The 22001-nt window shown below is 36.1% G+C and overlaps 1 protein-coding gene across 1 annotated transcript in view; it reads right to left on the bottom strand.

Moving 5' to 3' along the window:
* The window catches only part of MINDY3 (MINDY lysine 48 deubiquitinase 3), an 81191-nt gene that overhangs the window by 7923 nt on the left and 51267 nt on the right, over positions 1–22001 (bottom strand). Inside the window, 2 exon segments of the mRNA XM_017874113.1 lie at positions 2393–2465; positions 9091–9163. Coding sequence (XP_017729602.1) covers positions 2393–2465; positions 9091–9163 — 146 coding nt within the window.

Here is a 22001-nt window from a genome sequence, read left to right as displayed (position 1 = left end):
CTGTTACTATTTAAAATTTAAATTGTGACGACTTTGGAATATTGTTCCTTATTAGGTAAAGTAATTTAAAAACCAAGGCTTATAAACTCAAGCTTGTAACTTCCCAAAGGCAAATTCTCTTTGCTTCATAGGTATGCCTGAATTTAACAATCAAATAAGGCATTTAACTAACAAAATGTTTATTTTAAGCCCAAGCAGAAAAAGAAACACGGTCAAAAGGCAGTGGAACATCAGATAATAGAAAACATCTCTTAAAAAGCTTACTTTTAAGAACTAAATGAGACAGAAGCTTAAAATTCATAGACAATGTAATTTGAAGGTTAAAGAGCTACATTAATTCTCAAAGAGCTAATGTGTCATGAATGACAGTGAGTGATATATACTGTATTGGTCCGGCAGCAGCCTCAACTGCGTACCAGCCCTTATGATGTAGGTGTACCAAGGCTGGTGACAGGTGGTGTTATGTGTGACTAGAAAGAAGGCAGAAAAAAGCAGACTGCAGTTTAATTGGTTTAAAAATGGAAATAGTCTTCAGAAAAGTTTTATTTTCCATGCTATCTCAAATTATAAAGGACCAGTTAAGTCTACCTTACTACACAACATGTAAAGTGTTATGTTTGGACATTTCAGGTGATTCTAGTCACCTTCCTCAGGGGCAACTTCTCTCCTTTGAGTTTGCTGCTTCGGTCTGGGTCAGTTACCAGGTGTGCCTTTCACAAAAGGAGCTGAAGCTATTCTTGTGAGGGTAAACTATTTTTAAGGTTTATGAAAGTTGCATCTGTGCTGACATAGCCGTCTCTCTGGGAAACACCTGGGTCAGGCTGCCTCGCAGTCCTGCTACCTGACATGTATAGTATTGGCCTTGTGAGATGCTTTTGTGGGCCCGTGGTTATCATTCTTGTATGGCATACTGTACAAAGGATATGGCATTTTAATGAGTCTGAGTAAGGCCAGGAGGTTATGATGAAGCAAATGAAGGCAGGGTCATATTACATTTAATTCACTTAATCCTTAGGATGGCCCAGTTATTTTATGGGCCATCCTGTATTATAACTAACTAGGCCAAAGTAGAGGGAATACTTCAGTCCAATCTTTCAGCTACTTCAAGAAAAACAACCTGAATCAAATGTACTAACTTTATGATTCAAGATACGTTTTCTATCTGATAAAACAAGGAAAATTAGGTAGATGACATATAGCTACGTAAGAATTTGGAAAAAAAAAACACACAACTTTTCTTCTTTCTCTTCCTTAGTCTGGTCAGTAACAAAAATTACTTGAGTTAATTCTCTTTTGCAAATTAGAGCAGTGTCAACAAGAGGGTCTCTACTTGGAAATAAAGTTAGAAGAAGTGTAGTAATTAGTATCATACCATTTGTTGGACTAGGTCAACACTCTGAATTTCTCTTTAAATTGAAAACAATTATTAATATTCATTTGTTAATATTTCTATTGAGAATGGATGAAATCACAGCTCTAGTAAGATTGAGACAGATTAATTCAGATGTGGCTGGTTTATAAATGTTTATATGTATTGCATACTTTCAAAGAAAGCATGACTGAACTCATCTAAAAACAGAACAGGATCAAATTGTAAAAACGGTGTCTACCAATATGTCCTGTTGCTTTTGCTGAACGCTTTCATTATGTTCGATAAGCTCACGTCTTTTCATTCTTAGAAAAACCTACGGAAGGAAAAGCTATGCTGAAAAAAGGAGTACAGATCCTATCTTAACTTTTATTCCCATATTTGATCAATACATATATCTACTTAACAAGAGTTATTTTTTCATGGATAGTAACTAAAGATCTTAATCTACAGAGGAAGTTGTAGATGTAACAATGTATAAAACATAACAGTGAGAATGAAGACAATGACAGGATCCTAAGAAATACTGAAAACCAATATGCCATAATATATTGCAGCCACCCCCACAAGTTTCAGGTCAGTTAATCATTTAGAAATGTTAGATATCTTTGATCATCTTTATTTAAGAGGGAAAGTCAGAGGCCTGCTGGTTATTTAAGCAGGGCAACTAGCACTATCTACATAGAACCGTCATTACTTTACTGAAGATACTAAAGTCACATAAAATTTTAAGACATGGGGAAGTTTTTGCAGAGAAAAAACTTTGTAAAGCTTATAGAAAGACACTTTTAGCATTTTTTAAAAAGCAGGACAATAACTGCTGGGTGGGAAAGGACACTCAATTTAAGTATGTCAAGTCTGCTATAACATTGGATTAGTTCGATTTCTTTCTAAATCTTTGCTTTACATGGATTGCTATGCTTCGTATATGCAGATAGATTTTAAAAGGTAAAATGTACAATATGTCTTAAACTTAAATGAATCTTTTTGAGTTGGCTAAATAACACTTCCTGTTTAGCTTACTATTCAGGATCTGAAACAAGGTCCAATGCTTTCATCACATCTTCCAGAAGTGAATCGGGTATGAATCCATTATCTGGGGGGGAAAAAATCAGAAACAACTTGAAATAAGAATTTACTTCAAGAAATGCTGTTACTGCTGATCAGATTCCAGGAAAAAAATCGCATAAAAAATATGAAGAGTGAAGGAATAGTATGTTGCTTATTTTAGGCATCGTACCTATTGTTATTAGAGACTCTCTTCTGTTAGTTTTCTAGGAAACATCAGCAAATATTTATTGTCTAGGTTAGTTTCAAATAAAAAAATTTTATAACTTGAGAACTCCAAGAAAGCTTAAAGTCAAATTATTTGATCTTTAAACAGTGTTCTAAACAGTGTTACAGCGTTAAGCGGGGAAAATATTTTTCTACTTAATCTTTCAATAAACAAACTAAACCTTTACATTCCCGTTTAAAAGTTCATTTAAAAGAATTCTTTAACCAACAAATTCCCTTTGTCACAATGTTATTTAGTTTCCTGAAGGAATGTTAGCAATCCACTGATATTTAGACAACTGACAGTTTAACAGCAAACATATTCTAAAACAGACTTGGTGATTTAAATAAAAGCTGTAGGTTTTTTTTTTTAAAAAAAAATACCAAAAAATCCTGAAATGAAGAGTCAAACTAATGCTGATGATGACTACTTTATGGAACATGGCCCAAACTCTGATGATGCAACAGACCATGACACACACAAAGTCCTTGTGGGATAGTTTGAAATGAGAGTGGTTTTAAACGAGTAACTTGTTTATTCCTTAAATGTACAGTGCCCAATTTCCCCTATCCATTTACTCATGCCTGAAGACTCTCAGCTTTAAATCAGCTTCCAATGTCCTTCAGGGATTAGATGATTAAAAAAAAATCTTGCCATGGAGTACAAGACATCCAAAAGCCCTGCTCCTACAATCAAACTACAGAATAAAGTGTGCAGTTCTTCTTTCAGGATGTGGAATTGTACACTATCACTATCAGAAAGGAATGAAGTGATGATTGTAGAATGGTCTTTTCTATTCTTAAACCTCATAAGGAGCTGTTTATCCATTTGAAGACAGATTGGCCTTGACTAAAAGGTTATGAGTCATCTAGGATAATTAAAAATGAGCAATTTTTTAAGTGAAGGGTTAGAGTAATTCCAGTTTGTTAAGTTACCAATAATTTGAGGTACTGAGAATAAAGAAGACCTTGGTTGAAGGCACTTGTAAAAACATTCAAGCTCTGTGGGCTTAGCTTTGATGAGTCTGATCACGATTTTGCTTAAGTTAGGTCACAGGTAAAAAGGCTCAGCATCTCCAAATGTGAAACAGGCTTTATGTGGCCACCAGCAGACAGGAACAATTAGGTTTCTGTGTTTATTTGGTAGTACAGGTGGAGTCTCCTCATCCAAAATGCTTGATTCTAGAAGTGTTTTAGATTTCAGATTTCTTCTGGTTTTCGAATATTTGCAAATATATAATGGTTGAACATCCCCAATCTGGTCCAAAATCTGAAATGCTCCACAGGGTCATATAGGCACTCAAAATTTTGGAGGATCAAACTTTCGGGTTAGGGATGCTCCATTTGTACAACGTTCTTCAGGAGCACTAACAGCATGTACTTTGTCACAGCTGGCAGCCTTTCCGCAGAAACTATAACCTGCAACTCAGCTCCCACCCCAAGAAAAAGTTAATTGGCAAATAACAATAAAAACAACAATGTGACGTTCTTAACAACATGCTTAAAATACTAATTTTAAAACTAAAGATGTAATAGAATTTTCTCAATAATTCAAAGACTTTTAATATAGTCAAGATTAGAAAGAGATTTCAAAATTATTCTCCTTTGTAGAAAACTTACTTTGATATGTTAATCATACCTACAAAAAAATTCTTTAGAAAAAGACCAGAATCGTTAAGTGTAAAAACAGATGAAACCTAGGTCATCTGACATTTCGTCAACTGACTCTCTAGAGAATAAGGAAACGAGGCACAAAGATGAAAAGATGACCTGAAAGTCAACAGCAAAGGAAATCTCAGAATACCATTTGATTAGTCAAGCAGATCTATGAAGAACTAAAATAAAAAAATAGAACTTGCATGCGTTGGTAAATTAACTACAGAGATATCAACACAAAAGAATGGGAACTATGAAAAGAGGGCACAGCAGCCAATGGCTAGCACATACATATTGTAATACTGTCGGATTGTGGCTGAAAGGAGGAAAAAAGCTGTTGGTTTAAAATTTTTAAAGATTTTTACCAGTTAAATATCCAGATTGCTAAAAGTGTCAAGTCCTTAGAGATTGTGGGGAGGAATAACTCAATGCAAAAGAGAGCTGATGAAGGAGAGTGAAAGTGAGGCGTGTCATTTACTGGATAAGATAACTGTTTCATAACTGGGAGGAAACCTGAATTGGGCTTTCAAAGGAAATATAAAACAATCAGGATTTCTGTTCTGAAAGATTAAGAAAGAAACAGGAGAGACCAGCAGGTCTCAATTTTAACAGTGATACTAGCTAAACTGGACACTGCAGGAAGAAGGCAAATATCAAATACTCAAAATTAACAGAGAAGTTGGAAAAAGGTTTCTCAAGAGTTTTGCAACAAACAGCTTATAAGGAAACTGTGAAGCCCAGCATACTTGAGACTAACATTTTCCATCTACTGTGGGAGAGAGAGACTATGGTTTCTTGGGAATCAAAAAAAAAAATTAGAATTTAATGTCATTGTAGTCAAATATTAAGTGATTTTATTTTAAACATTGTATATTTATGTAGCAATATACCATTAAAACCTTAATATAGATCTACAATTTAATAAATACTCTTATTGAAAAAGCAAGTGGCCTTTTCCCCAAGGCCAAGTCACACAGACACCAGAGTTGAGCTTTTCCGGACCTCTTTGGCATTACTTCTGGCTGGCCCACCTGGCTCCCCAGTGGGCAATGAGTTTTGGAGGGCAGGGAGTCCAGATCCCCAGGGCCTACCATAGTGCTTGACTCATAGCTGCTTGATAACATTTGTTACTTTTAATGATACAAGCTCAGAAATAAGTAGCTCGTTTATAGCTCGTACTGCAAATTCATTTTTATTATGTGATGGAAAAGGTACAAAATATGGTGGCAGTATACAGAAAACTGTTAGCTGGGGCTGCCTGACAGAAACAGTGATGACAGTGACAGGAGTGCAGGGAGGCCACAGCAAGGGCACAGGGAGGAGCATTTATTTAAAAGGAACAGAAAAGACAAGGCAATTCTAGAGGATGTCTAGGGAGTGGTGTATATTAAGCTCAATCTACAATAGTCCAATTATTCTTAAAGACTGGGATCTTTGAAAAGAAATAGTGTTGCTTCCTGACATGTGATTGTACAAGGGGGAGGGGATAAAGGAGAAAGAAGAAAACAAAATCCATTATGAAAACCTGTGATGAGCACTTCAAACACTACCTATGCAGACCTTGATGTCTTTGGAGATTATGGAATAAGCTCTGTGCCACACATTTTTAAAAAACAACACAATGGTTAAGGTATTGAGTGCTGACTAATTCATATAAAGTAGTTGCTATTAAGTCCATTTTACAGATGAAAAACTGAGTTAGGAACTTGTCCAACATCACACAGCTAGTGAGGAGTAACAGAGATGGAGCCATTTTCCTGGTATCCAGAGGCACTAGAGAATTCTTGTTCAGTATCTTTGATCATATTAATGTATCTTCATCCTTATCATTTTACAAAAATTCCTATAAAACATGTACCTGAATACAAAGCACATATCCAAACACTTTCTTCCACAAAAAAGATCCACAAAAATAAACACTGTGGCCTTTCTCCGAAGCTCATGTGGAACACTTTGAATAGGCCTGATACCTGATTCTCTTTAAGCTGAGTACGTATGCTAGTCTCCCCTTTCTGAATGTGAGATTAAACTGAGCCAATTATCTAGAGGAGATATGTCAAGGTCCCGCAGAAAGTACAATTTTGCTAGTATTCCAAATGAGAAACTAACAGTTAAAAAATATATTTTTGACCTTGTTTTATAAGTATGCTTGATATCAAAGTATGTATTGGGCTCCTAAGATCCTCAAGATTCTGAAACGGGCAGAAATTGCTCAACTAGAAATGAGAGTATCAAATCCTTACTCCGTTAAATTAACAGTTCAAAGTAAACTTAAATTTGGAAAGGTTAAAAAGTACCTCTTTATGACTTTGGCCTTTCAGAAAGATACTGGTATAGTAGAGAGAAGGGGAAAGATTGCTGAAACACTTAAAATCTAGTCTTGGTTCTCACATTTAGGTATGTGGCTCTGGAAAAGTGACTCAAACCATCACAAGGCTGTTCTCTAAAGAACACAAACGATGATGATCCCTGCCTATCTCCTAGGTTTGTGGCAAGGTTTTATTGAGGACATGGAGGTAAAGTGCTTTAGAAATTGTAACATTCCATGCAAATGCCACACATCATTCTTAGACAGATCCCCACTTACATACCAGGTTTATGTTCCAAATGATCAGTATTAAATCACTTGTTTAGGTTATGGAAGATGTGGTCTCATAGAGGCAATGCTATAAATGGTGATTAGCCTGTACATGTCTATTTAATTAGGAATATACCCACAGCACAGTGTTAACAGTGTGACTGCAAATCCACCCAGTCAGATACCTGGGTTTAGCAACCAGGGGTGGGAGCTAAAAGTGAAATAAAGACACAAAAATACTCCTGGGTACCTTCAGTGTCGTTCTAGGTCAGTTATTCTACAAGCATTCTGAGGAGGGTGACAAAGGATAACTGTCCCTATACCAGTCTCTGCTAAATGGAAACTGTATCTGAATGCTTGTAAGAACTTTTTGTATACTAAGTATTCTGAGAAAGTGTGATTTGCTTACATCTTGAAACAAAAGCATACCATTTGGAGAAAGAAAATTAAATTAGCAGATTAGTCTGTAAGTGATTGAAAAGAATAAAACTGAAAATTAATCTACTTTTAATCCTTCTACTTCTTAGAGCTATGACATAGCTAAACCATGAACAGTGTGATATTTAGATGAAAAGTAGATTTTATCTTCTTCCTAAGTCATATATAGAGGCATAGTTTCTAAGCTATCTGAATAAATTTTGCTTAATAATTCAGTTTATAGTCCTGATAAGTTGTTACACACAACTCTGTAGATTAAAACCATTTAATAATTTTCTTTGTCTAGTAGAAATACAGCAAATTTATTTTCATATGCATCTCTCACAACTCAATTCTGAAATAACTGCACTGACTATAAGTTATGTTTTAGTATTGGTAATCTGAGAAGTTCTAATTTTCCTTGGTACATTGTAAAAGAATAGTACAAGCCTGCTACCTCATTAGTGATTACTGAAAGCAAACAAAGCTACTACTTTTGACAACTGTCTCCTACTTTAACAACCTTAACTTCAGTATCTTTGCAGCATTGATGAAATTTTTTTAGTCTTACAACATCAGCCTTCTAAAGTTTAGGGCTCCTATGTCTGCTCTGAAGGCATTTTTTCATGTCTTTATTCTTTAACAGTTATTATCTCCTAAGATTTTCTGATCCTCTCCTTGTATGTTTCTTTTCTCAAGAAACTCATTCACTCCCAGTTTCAACTGTGGTTCCCAAATCTTCACTAGTAAAACACAACACAACACAACACTTAACGATTACATGAAAGCCATGTGTTTGGTTTTGGAATGTTCGTAGTTATACTGGGTTAAGAATATGACTATTACCTTGGACAATCGCTTGTACCACCGAGCAAGGTGCTTTCTACATTATTCATTTAATATTCATAATGCCTCTAAGAACTAGGTACAGTCGTTCTAACAATGATACCTAAGAAAACAGCAGACCTAAAAGTAACTAGCCTAAAGTTATCTGCTAGTAAGTGCTAAGAGTATATTCTTAGAATCTGCATGACATGGATTTTCAGAGAGGAAAAGAGCAGATTGCTAAGTGTAAAAAGTTTCAAGATAGAAGAAATTATATTCATAAAGATAACTGAATCCATTCAGGTGTCCACAAGGACTTCACTGATCCAGCAACTTCCATTTCTACATGGTACTTTGTAAGGGAACTTTCAAGTATGACAACTTAGTTTTGAAGTTATACTTGAAAGGTCAGTGAGTTAGCTATAATAAAGTCGTAACTGTTACCTAAATATGTAAACACAAAAGTGATCAAAACAACCTCGGTGACAATGACTCAGCAGACATTTTAAGGATATATAAAACTATACTTTGTTAGGTAGAATAGCTAAGCATAGGCTCCAAAGTGAATGATTCAGATGACCTTCCTCTGCTTCTTTATCCTGGGAGGTCAATTATACAGAAATATCCTGGAAGATCTGTTTATTTAATATTCGTTTGGATAAGTAAAGAAGCAAATGACTTACTTTTCAAACAGTTTGTTCAAAAGGTGGTATTTTTCCCTGTTTGGGGTCAAGATTAATCAGAGGTCAACTATACCTTCAGTACGCCAAGAAACCCAACTCAACAAGTACTTGTGTGCTATTTCATTTGTTCACATTTTCACTATTTTCCTTTTAAAATGTTCAAGAAACACAACTTACGTTTCATTAAATAACCCAATATATCTTTTGAATAAAATCAGGTAGGTATCAATATATTTCAAACATATGAAGACATAAAACACAGAGATGATGTTAATAAAATATTTTACCTTCTGGGTCGTAGGTTTGAAAAACTCTTCTGGCTTGTTCTGAAGGAGCTTCAGGGGCAACTAAAGCCATATCCTGAAAAGATAAGAAGCACGTTGTCAACTAGCTATAGTATCATGACATTAAAAAGAAAACAGATACTAGAGTAGGGAGACATAATGACATTGGAGTCAGAAGACTTTGAGTTACATTTGTATCATAGATGTGTAACGAGATAGGTCATAAACTCTCCAGGTCATTTATTTTACATTTGAAAAATGGCAATAAAACTTCAACCACAGAAAATTGTTGTGAACAATACATGTGAAGCTTTATATAAATACTTAAAACACTGGGGAAAATTACTATAAAATGTAGCATAAAAAAAAAACAAACATAAAACAAACACACACAAAAAAACCCGAACCATTTTTTCCCACATTTTTTTGTTCAGGTAAGAAGAAATAAAATATACTCTAGTTTTGAAATATTCGAAAATAAAATCCAGAGATTTATTATAGCAAATAATGATACAATTAGATAGCAAATGCATTAAAATTTTAATTTAATAACCTAGTCAAAGCTCAATCAAGTTCTACATGTCCAGAATTTTAATTTTTCAGAACTCAAAGGAAACACCCTAGAGACAGAAATTTCTTTCTCCCATAAAACAAATTCTCTACCATGACTAATTTATCACAGAAAATATTTATCAGAATTCTAAGCACAAAAATTGTGTTACCTTTGATTCTTTACATTTACCCCACATATCTAAGCCATTACGAAATTCTGCTTGACACACATGAATCTAAAATGCAGGCTCTTATTGTTTACCTTTGGTTAGCTTTTACCTATAATTATCTTTGCCTATACTGGTGTTCACTCAGACAAACGTCATCAGAGAGTAAGTTTCCAAGTATCCCTTCCTACTACCTTGAATCCTTTTTATGGGGTACAAATGTTAAAATCTAAAATGCTGTTCCCCTGTGGACACACTTTTTGCAAGAAATGTACTTCTTAACTGTTATTCTAATATCTCACCTTTACCCTGTTCATGGGTGAAGAAACTAAGAATCAGAGGAGTTCTAACTCAACCATTAGGACTCGGTTCCTGAAAACCTTATTTATAAAAAACAGGAATGGGAACTAAAACAAGGCAACCTGTGCAAGCCCTTACACATTTTTCATGTATTATAATAAAAGGTAAAGCAACTTAAAAACCACTTGATATTTTTTAACATTTGTAAAATTTTGTAATGTACAGTTGTCTCTCATTTACAATCCCTTCCTAGAAACTTCTTAGGCTCACCCTTCACTGGATTTCCAACATTATTTTGCTGATAATGTATATGCCCAAGTGACATGTTTTTCCTTTGGCTTAACTTTCAATGCCTTTTTGATTTTATGATCTAGTCCTTGAACTGTATCTAATCTTTTGCTGTTACAAAAAATGCTGAATCAAATAAACCTGAACATGTAACATCATAAACGTGCAGTTATATTTGTACAGCAGGTCACCAGAGTGGGATGACTGGGTCAAAGAAAGGTTTACTTAACCTGAACAATATTTCTTAAAACCATCTTTCCTTTTCTGATACATTACCAATATAGCCTTAGCTCTATAATTAACTTTTATCCCAAAGCCAGGATTGCAGTGTTGGCTCTCAGATTTAGGGAGCAATTGCTGACACATGGGTTATTAGTATTCCTCAGTTCCCTTTATCACTCCCAAACCTTAGTTGCAGATTTCTACATTTATTCTAGTATAAGCTTTAGCTCCCTTAACTATTTCTAACACATTTTTCAATTGTCTCCATTTGACTGTTGAAATTTGTAGATGAACACCATAACCTTTGAAATTCTGGCTGAGAAGGTACACGGTTAACAGATCAAATTTTATGCAGAGGGGAACTTACAGGGGCACAAAATCAGGATACAGTTATTCTTTCTATTCACCATCTGTTCCATTCTCAACCTTTTTTTGGGTCACTAATAAGTGAGGAAAAGTTTTAAAGTAAGTTTTAAGATATTGCTGGAAATTTCTAAATATTACTTAAAACTATGATCTAAATAGAAGAAAAGGGAGTATCAGGTTATTTTTTCTGGGTTAAACTAAATTTTTGTGGGGGAAAGGTAGTAGAAATGTAACTGAAGCATTACTTCAATATTGCTACAAAGTTTGGGAAATTATTGCTGTTTACATAGTAGAGGGAAGCAAGTAAAATTCCAGATTTTAGCCATAGAAGGTTTAGATCCGATTCTCTGGCATTAAGGAGGTGAAAATCTGGAGTGTAAAAATAATTTAAAGCAACCTACCTGATGCCTTTTCTCTAAGTGCCATGTGTTTTTTAAAAAAATACTCTGCTAGTGGTTGGGCACTGGGGGTCACGCCTGTAATCCCAACACTTTGGGAGGCCAAGGCGGGCAGATAACGAGGTCAGGAGTTAGACAGCAGACTGGCCAACATGGTTAAACCCCGTCTCTACTAAAAATACAAAAAATAGTTGGGCGTGGTGGCGGGCTCCTATAATCCCAGCTACTTGGGAGGCTGAGGCAGGACAATCATTTGAACCTGTGAGGCGGAGGTTGCAGTGAACCGAGATCATGACATTGCACTCCAGCCTGGGCGACAGGGCAAGACTCTGCCTCAAAAAAAAAAAAAAAACCAAACAAACAAAAAAAACAAAACAAAACAAAAAAAAAAACTATGCCAACGTAGAACGAAATTAAAGTAAACCTTAATGAAAAGTATACCACTTATCTTTCTTGCCTCTGGTTATGAATAGGCTATACAAGCTCGCCTGCTATAGAAAGAGCAGTTGGAACTCAGGCAAATGTCCTGGTGGACTCTAGTTAACTACATGTTCATTTAGAGCAGGGTTTGGTAAGCATTTTTCTGTAATGGGCCATTGAGTAAATTTTTATGTTTTGCAGGGCACATGGTTTTAGCAGCAAAATACATGACCATGGCTATGTTCCAATAAAACTTAACTTGATTTGGCCTGAGAGCCATCTGCTGACCCATGATTGAGATAATATATTACATACTTTTCCCCCCAAATGCTCTAACATTTATTTTTTTGAGATGGATGGAGTCTTGCTCCGTTGCCCAGGTTGGAATGCAGTGGCGTGATCGCACCTCACTACAACCTCTGCCTCCCAGGTTCAAGCAAATCTCTGCCCCAGCCTCCCGAGTAGCTGGGATTACAGGCACCCGCCACCATGCCCGGCTAACTTTTGTATTTTTAGTAGAGACGGGGTTTCACTATTTTGGACAGGCTGGTCTTGAACTGCTGACCTCATGATCTACCCGCCTCGGCCTCCTAAAGTGCTGGGATTACAGGCTTGAGCCACTGCGGCCAGCCCTTAACATTTATTAAACATGCCAACTTTTTGATATATGGGGGCAATAAAGACATCTTAATCACCTTCACAGATTTTTACAAAGAATATATTTTGGCTATTATCAGAAATAGAAAAGAGGGCAGGGAATTCTAGCTAGAAGGAATGGAATCATGAAAGGCAGGGAGATGTGACTTCATAGCACACAGGGAAACTGAAAAATGTGAATAGGACTCAGAACTGTGACAGAAAAGGAGGACTTAGGAAGGGAAATGAGCTTTGACAGAAGAATGAATTTGATTTTTGAACTTTTAAGAGTTTGGAGGTAATGGTTAAACATCCAAGTAGAATACATGGAGTTATCTTAATACTTGGCACACTACAAACACTCACTGTTTGCCAACTGCGGGCTTCTCATGAGCTATTAGAAATAGAATACTAGTGTTAGATTGAGGTTATGGCTGGGGAACCTGCCAGGGAAAATATTGAAAACTGATGAAAGCAGATTCCTTCAAAGAACTAAGAAGCGAGTACAGTTGATCCTCAAACAACACGGATTTGAACTGCATGGGTCCATTTATATGTGAATTTTTTCTCAATAAATATATTGGAAATTTTTCTTGGAAATTTGCAACAGTTTGAAAAACTCACAAACTGTGCAGCCTAGCGATATATTCAAAAATTAAGAAAAAACTAAGTATGCCATGTATGCATAAAATATATGTAGATACTAGTCTATTTTTTTTTTAACTACCATGAAATGCCACAAATCTATTACAAAAAGTTAAAATGTACCAAAACAGGGGCATACAGACCGTACCTGGCACCATGCACCGTCAAGAGATGTAAACGAATGTAAAAACGCAGTATCAGATCATAACAGCATGAAATTAACTTTAGTGCATACTGTACTACTGGAATAATTTCATCACCATCTCCTGATGCTATTGTGGTGAGCTTGTGTTGAATCTGCTTAAAGCACAAGTGTGGCGCTAATCATCTCCGCATGTGCAGCCCATCGCTCCAGTGAGTTCCACAACCACAGTAAAAAGTGATTCGAAGCAGTCCTCACGTACTTTTCATCATGTTTAGTGCAATACTGTAAATCTTGAATAAAACCATGTGACCCATATGAAGTGCCACTAGTGATGCTGGAAGTGGTCCCAAGAAACAAAAGTCTGGACGTAAGAAAAAGTGGAATTGCTTGATATGCACCATGGATTGAGGGATGCTCACTATGTCAAGAGAAATGAATCCAGCGTAAGAATATCATAACAAAAGAAAAGGAAATTCGTGAAGCCATTGTTGCAGCCATACAAATTTTCCACATTTTGCAAAATATCTCCTTGTACAAAAAATGCGACTTGTATGTAAATGCAGGATTGCCATAGGAAAGGTACACCTTTAGATTCTAATAAGATTCAAGAAAAAGTGCAATCATTATACGACAAGTTAAAGCAAAACAAAAGTGAAGGAGCTAAAGGTGGAGAACTTAATGCCAGCAAAGGATGGTTTGATAATTTTAGAAACTGGGTTGGCTTTAAAAATATCAAGGTAACAGGAGAAGCAGCTTCTGCTAACAAAGAGGCAGCAGGTAAGTTCTCAGAAACCATTAAGAAAATCTTTGAGAAGAAAGAGTATCTGCCTGAACAGGTTTTTAATGTGGACAAAGGTGCCCTATTCTGGGGGGAAAAATGCCATAAAGAACACTTATAAGTAAGGAACAGAAGCAAGCACTAGGATTTAAGACAGGAAGGAAAAGGCTATTGTTTTATGCACATGCAGTCAGGGTGATGATCAGGACCGCCCTTATCTATAAAACTGCTAACCCCAAGCCTTGAAGGGAAAAGACACCACCAGCTGCCAATCTTTTGGTTGTATAAGAAAGAAGGCCTGAAAGAGAACACTTTCTCTGGATCGGTTCTATCAACGCTGTGTACCCGAAGTTACATAGTACCCTGCCAATAAGAGACCACCTTTTAAAGTTCTTCGGATATTGGACAAGGTCCCTGGCCACCCAGAACCCCATGAGCTCACGACCGAAGGCATCAAAGTAGTTAACTGCCCTCTAATGCAACATCACTAATACAGCCTCTAGATTAGGAGGTCATAAGGACCCTTGAGGCTCATTACACACAGTACTCTGTAGAAAAGATGGTTATTCCTATTGAACAGAACCCCAACAAAAAGAACAACATGGAAGTCTGGTAGGATTACACAGCACTGAAGAGGCCATCATTGTTACAGAAAAAGCTAATCCATCCAGCCCAAAACATATTCCTGCTAGAGAAGACTATGCCCAGATATTGTGTATGACTTCACAGGATTTACACAGCCAATCAGGGTAAAGGGTTTCAAGATACAGATCTTGGAGAAATTCAAGAGCTAACAGACACCACATCAGAGGAAATAACAGAAGATAGTTTGATAGAGATGAATGCTTCTGAACCAGTGCTGGACAATGAGGAAGGTGATGTATAAGAAGCAGGGCCAGAATACAAACTGACATTCATCATAATTTTAACATATTCTTTTCTCCAGCTTATGAGAATCCAGTATATAATACATATAAAATACAAAATATATGTTAACCTACTGTTGGTTAAGGTAAGGCTTCCAGTCAACAACTGGCTAACAGTAAATTTTTGAGGGAGTCAGAAATTCTATGTGGATTTTGACTATGCAGGGGTTAGCACCCTAACTCCCATATTGCTCAAGGGTCAATTATGTTTTCAAAAACGAATTGCATTAGTCTAATTTCACACTGCTATAAAGATGCTACCTGAGGCGGGGTAATTTATAAATAAAAGGTTTAATTGACTCATAGATCTGCATGGCTGGGGAGGCCTCAGGAAACTTACAATCATGCCAGACAGTGAAGGAAAAGTAAGCGCCTTCTTCACAAGGCAGCAGGGAAAAGAGCATGCAGGGGAAGCACCAGATATATATCAAACAACCAGATCTCCTGAGAACTCACTATCAGAAGAACAGCATGCGGGAAACAGCCCTCATGACCCAATCGCCTCCCACCAGGTCCCTCCTTGCTATGGGAGATGAGATCTGGGTAGGGACAAACAGCCAAATCGTATCAGGAATTAAGGCAACTTATTGGTTGAAGTTAAGTGTAAAGCAAGTAACTCAAAACCCTGTTTGTGGGGAAATGATAACAAACCCATTTGTTAGCTATCTAAACAGAAACTCTTTTTTGCCTCCCAACAAACAATCCGGCGATATTGGTTAGGTTCCAAATAACAAAACCACCAACTATAACTGTCATTACTAATAAAACAAACTGTGTCTTGAACAAGAAAAAAAAATCATGTTTTCCTTTTTTGGTCTCAGTCATATACTACTAACAGCTAATCTGGTCAACTCCTTAGGCATTAACTCAATCATATTACTTAAAAAAGATGTGTTTATACTTACAGGATGAAAAGAGAAAAAACCCAAGAGATTACTGTAAATTCAAATGGAAATATTTCAGAAGTTTTCTTTCACAAATCAAAACCAGTACATAGTCTTCTAAAGTGATTACTGGCTTGCTTATTTTGAGTGTTTACAATGCTTTTTGGATTACCGTAGAAAATGATCGTTTAGTTAAACCTTGTTTAAATTTATGTAATGTTTAAATGTTTAGAGATGTAATCAGAAAAAGTTACAAAACCACCTTCTATTCCCATTAAAGTGTTTCATTTTGCAGTTCTTTTAACTCTGTAATTTTAATTCAAATTATAAACACTAATTTTTACCAATGTATTTAACTTAAACACTTGTAAACAGGGTTCCTAGTATAAAGATCTGTAGAAAAATCCATGTAGCAAACTTAATATTAACATTCAATATACTGCATATTTGCATAGCAAGTTTGAAGAGCAAGTATAGAATTCCATTCAATTGAAAGCATTTTACTGTCGTATTTTTCTTATTGTACATAAAACAGAAAGAATGTAATAACTTTATAAATGTGAAGAGGAGGATTCTACCCCTCAGATTTTCCATTTCCAAAATTTAATATAGCAACAGCTTTTAGGTTCCATATGTAGTATATTTTCTCTAACTATACACAAAATCATAATTTCTTAATCATTTGGCAGGCTTAATAGATGGTAGAGAAAAACCCAATCTGTGCACTCAAGGTCGCAGTCTAATAGAAGAGAGAAAAACATGCTACTCTATCTTTACTTGCATGAATATTATTAAAATTATCCTAAGAAAATTATATTCTAGGATGAAGTTCTAACAAATATACACTAATCCTACACTCCCCCCCAACACACACACACACAAAAAACCCCACGAACGATAATTAAGTAAAGAGATTCCAAGGTCAGCAAATATACTTGCATTTTCTTTTCTTCATCCCTAGTTGTAATACTTAGGAGAAAATTTCAACATGTACTGCATTTGGAACTCTTTTAGGTACCCTCAGTAGGAAGAGACCCTACACACGTAAGACTCAACTATTACATACTGTTTTAGTTAGCAATTAAAGCTCCAATTTATCATCGAAATTATTTTTATTGTAAAAGCAGTTCTTTATATTAGTCTGATATAATCACAGGATTTTATCAAAGGAATTTATATTCAACCAATTTACTGGTCAACAGGGATTGCTAAACAATATAGCTTTTAAAATTATCTAGCCTCACTCAGCTTAATTGCAGGGGGTTGGCGGGGAGTTGGGGATGGAGGTAGGTGGACCAAGCTGTTAATGGGACTAATAGCCTACAATCATGAAACAGATATCTCCTTTTCATGCAGCTCTGTATTATTAGTATAACTATTCACTGTTCACCATAAACCTTTTAAAATGTTGTAACATTAGCCATCCTTCTAAACACCTACTGAAATATAAGGCCTGTGTACAGTGGGTTGGCTGGGGATAAGTACTTCAATACTGAAAAGGTCTTTAAAGTTTATTCATTAAGCCTTTCATCATTATGAAGAGCAATCTGCTGTCATGATTCATCAAAGAACCTCCAAGAGCATCATCATCTAACTTCAAGAATGATTGCACATATATTTATGACACTTTAGCTTGCAGACAACATTTTATAGTGTTAAAAGTCCCTCCAATAAATAAATAAAAGGTAACTGGTATATAATTTACCTTTAAGCAAAATTTTACTTTATAATGTTTCACCTTTAGTCTTTGGTTACTATCTATATTTATGACCAAATAATTTGGGAAATAGATTTTAAGTCAATTAAATTATCTCAAAACATAGTATGTCATTAGCACCAGCAGGATTAACAGAATTCAGTTAATCCCAGTATCTGAAAGCAGGAAGGATGGTGGTCCTTTTTCTTACTCTTTCATTATTTTCCAAATAACGTATAAAGCCCAGATCACCTCCACAGTAGCCCACTGCTGTGAGGCACCAATCTGTGTAATATGGGCAGAGAAGTCAGGGTAGGAAACACAGCAGAGTCTTCTGAGGTTCTTCCTCTAGAAACACAGACTCTAAATGCACAAGTGGAAATAAGGCAGTGGGAGAAGAAGTTTCCAACAGATGTGATCTACTCTTGTGCTATAATTAGTAAAATCATTAATGAGTGAGCTGCTGACTCTCCAAATTATAATTGACCAACTCACTTTAAAAAATCCGTCGAGCTTTTCTTGAAGTTAGGTGACGTTCTTGGAGGTTCTTTGATTATCCATGACAGCAGATTGCTGTTGATAATGATGAAAGGCTTAATGAATATACTTCAAAGACCTTTTCAGTAATAAAATACTTTTATCCCCGACCAACCCACTGTACACAGGCCTTATACTTTAGTAGGTGTTTAGAAGGATAGTTAACGTTACATTTTAAAAGGTTTCTGGTGAACAGTCAATAGTTATATCGGTAATACAGATAAAGGTACCTGAAAAAATAAAGTTCCTCTTTATTTCAAAGTTATAACTCTTTATATCACTGGAATTAATTTAAACTGTTCAATCACCTAGATACAAGGTAATCGATGGTGGTAGATAATATTGTTCCCAATTAGTTGCTGCTTCCTCCTTCTAAGAGGATTATTTGTCACTGTCTGTTGCTAAGTGACGTGAAGTACCTGTCTGTGAAAGGGGCCTACTTCTGTGCCTCAGTGACATCAGATTTAGCCAGAGAAATACAACTGGGAGTGACATTATGCCAGCTCCCAGCAGAAGCTTTAAGTGCCACTATCTGGTCTGGCCAAGAGTCTTGTTCTTGTCCCTCTTATGAGAACTGCACATTCCAGGCAGAGGCTACTCCTTCAGCCCAGATTTTAAAATAAAGGAGACACGTGGAGCACACCTGCAGCTGACATGTAAGTTACGAGGGCGGTAAGCTTTGGGCTGGGTGTGTTGGGGAGAGGGTGGCAGTGGTGTGTTCCAGTACAGGCAAAAAGAGGGTACATTGTTTTTAGAGATGTTAAAACATTCTCAAATTCCTTTTTGCCATCAGCACATGCAGGCAACTCGAAACAATGTCAGCGGTCAAATACTCCTTCTACCCGCCGGACGGGTTGTTCTCATCGCCCCCTTCTTGAATACCACTGTGTACATGACTGAAATGTCAAGGTTGTTGGTTACTGCAGCAAGCTGGCAAAAGGGATTAAAACCTAATATTCCGGCTTGGGCTGTATGTTGCTTGTGCCACATGTATTCTATTTGATCTTCCTATTGAGAGCAGTCTACGTTTTCCTCTTGTGTCTTCCCTCATGCTACCCAGGGACTCTGACCTTAACAATGTAAGCTGCACATGGAGGAATCTCCACATATGCAGACTTCATGTTTCCTATGAAAATGAATGCTTAAGAAGATGACTGAAACTGTAGTCTACTCAATACCAATCGTTTAATCTTGGGAGGCTTGGATTAGTATGAACAAAAAGTGAGGGCCCCCAACCAATCCTACCCTCCTTTTCTACAATTTTAAACAAGGTTTGCATGATTAAAAATTAGTCACAGTACTCACATTTATAATTTAAAATTTTATCACAGCTGTACAGAGAAGCTTTGATTGTTGACTGAGAAGGCCGTTCTACTTCCATGAATTTGCTTTATATTCATGCCATGGATATTCCTGCTTAGCTTTCCATATCAAGACAGACTTTCATATAGTAAAGATGATTTGGAAATAAATCTGATTATTTAAGCTGGTCCTATAGCTGATCGTCAACCTTTGCTTTCATCTTAATATCCTAGCACAACTAGTATGGTTTAGCTATAATCAACCAATTACTATTCCCCAAATACAGTATTAACTTTCCCATTATAACACTACATCTATACAGCCTTCATTTCATATCAGTCTCAAAGTTACCATATCCTCTCATTCAAGTATAATCTCTTCTACACCTACTTCTCCCCTCTTCCAGGCTCTACTCCACTCTAGCATAATGAGTTGTTTTCTTGAGGGAGGGAAGTAGTTAAATGCACAGCTCAGAAGTCAGAAGACTGGAGTTTGAATCCTGCCTTGGTACTCACTAGTATCTAACTTTGGAGATGTCATTTTTCTCATTGGCCCCAGACTGTAACATGTAGATGAAAACGGCACGCAGCTCACAGGGTTGGTTTGAGGATTAAATGAGGAATACTCCTGAGATGATTAATTAGTATACTGCCTAACACACAGACAACATTCAGTAAATGTTCACAGTAAACTATTACCAAGTATTATTAATCCTTACATTTCAACAGTACTTAGCACAATGCTGAATGTGTGTGACAGTAAGTAGTGTGGGAAATCAGGTAGTGCCACAAGAAGGTAGTAGGCTGGAAGAATAGAAGCAACAAGAGAGTAGGAGAATCAGTGGACACAATACGAATGGTGGAAGGTTGGACCAGGAATGCTGAGCAAGATTTTGATAAGCACATTCTGGGCAGAGGATAACATAAGCAAAGCGTGTGCATACACACGCAAAAATCTCCCAAATTAAACTCAGTAAGACTTAGTGATGGTCATCTATTAACCGTACAAGACCTTTTTTTGTACTCTGCTATCAACTCTACTGGCTATAATTTTTTTCTATCAATTCTAAACAGATAGCTCGGGGTGTGGGCTTAAAGATACCGACTCTTAATTAAAACTCACAGGCTTCATTCCTAACAGAATACTTCTAGGCCCTTCCATCAGTATTTTATCTTTAGACAATTATTTGGATACTATTGTAGGAGAAAAAGAAAAATTCAATGGAAGAGAGAGACTTCTTCCAGGAAGGCTGACATCACTGATGACTGAGAAATAATAACTAAAAGAAAAAGAAAATTCAGGGAAATCACAAACACCAGATAAACAAATACAGCTGCATAAGGCAAAGAGTACATAAGGGTAATTGATGTTCACTTGGCCTAGGGAGGCAAGAACATTTATATTTTGAAAGTTTTCTGGTGAAAATGATTAGAAGTAAAAGGCTTTAGTATTATGGTGGCACAAGTCATTGGCGTAATCCTAGACTGCTGATGGGGGACAGCCCCAAAGCGTGCTAAGCAGCTAGGAAGGAGTTTGTGATTAAAAATTTATGTATTTGTAGTAATTCAAATCATTGAGAATTAAGATGTCCAGATGTCTACCCAAACTTTCCAAGTAGTTCAGATACGAGATTAACTTTAGTATTCTTTTAAGTTGCTATTTTAAGGTGTTAAAAGTCACGTAAATTATGATTAAACTACAAATACATTAGCATTTTCCCTATTTCCTTTCTGTACTAGATAAGGCACAAAATCTCAATATACGCACAAACTCCAGGATTTACTTAAGATAAAAGGATGAGGTAACCAAACTGCAATAAAACACAAAATGCCAACTGTGAATTTTCTTGGAACAGTAAAGCCTATAAAGCATCACTTTACTACTTTTCCTTAACATCGTTTTATTACACGCAGAGAAATGTCAAAGTAGAACTGTCCAATTTTTAAACACCTAAGAGAAACAGGCTCTAACAGTTCACCGCAGTATTCTTCCTGTTACACCAAAGAGTAATAAAAGCAGCTTGTGCTGTAGAAATAATTCTCCCGGCATTCCCAGTAACAGATCCCACTGGAAGAACAATGTCAGCTCACACAGCAATAGTTAAATAATTTTTTCCTCCTTAGCATTACATTCAGTTTAGTTGTGTCATGGATTTTCATGTGTTCATACCTGACAAGAAAACTGCTTTATCAAAGGAAAGGTCAAAGGTCAGGTTCTGCACACACACACAGAGTCCCTTTATAACCATAAAAGGCAACAAAAAAGGGATGTAAAACTCATCTCCCCAACTTCAAAGGAGAGTTAAATGGGGGTACCAAGCAAATTAGCCACTGATCTTCTGAAGATGAAACTAGATGGTATACATAGGGTTCAACTATTTTTATATTGGATCAACAGCTGTCACTCCACATTGAGATTCAAATGCACAATAAAAACAAAAAAGGCATTTATTATGTTTTCCATTTTATGCATTCTAAATTCTAGGAATATTTAAAGTAGATTTTCAGATTTAAAGTGCCCATTTTGAATTTGCATTGAAAATTAATTTTGTAATTAGTTCCCAATTTAAGGGAAATTAAGAAACTGACCTAAATAAATTATTCTTAAAACCCAAATATAAAAATAAAAGATGAAGAATCAATGGGGAAAATG

The sequence above is a fragment of the Rhinopithecus bieti genome, unplaced genomic scaffold (genome assembly GCF_001698545.2).
Source record: "Rhinopithecus bieti isolate Rb0 unplaced genomic scaffold, ASM169854v2 scaffold_1012, whole genome shotgun sequence".
Classification (NCBI taxonomy): Eukaryota; Metazoa; Chordata; class Mammalia; order Primates; family Cercopithecidae; genus Rhinopithecus; species Rhinopithecus bieti.
The sequence above is the reverse complement of the archived record's forward strand: the minus strand, read 5'-3'. Positions and strand labels throughout refer to the sequence as shown.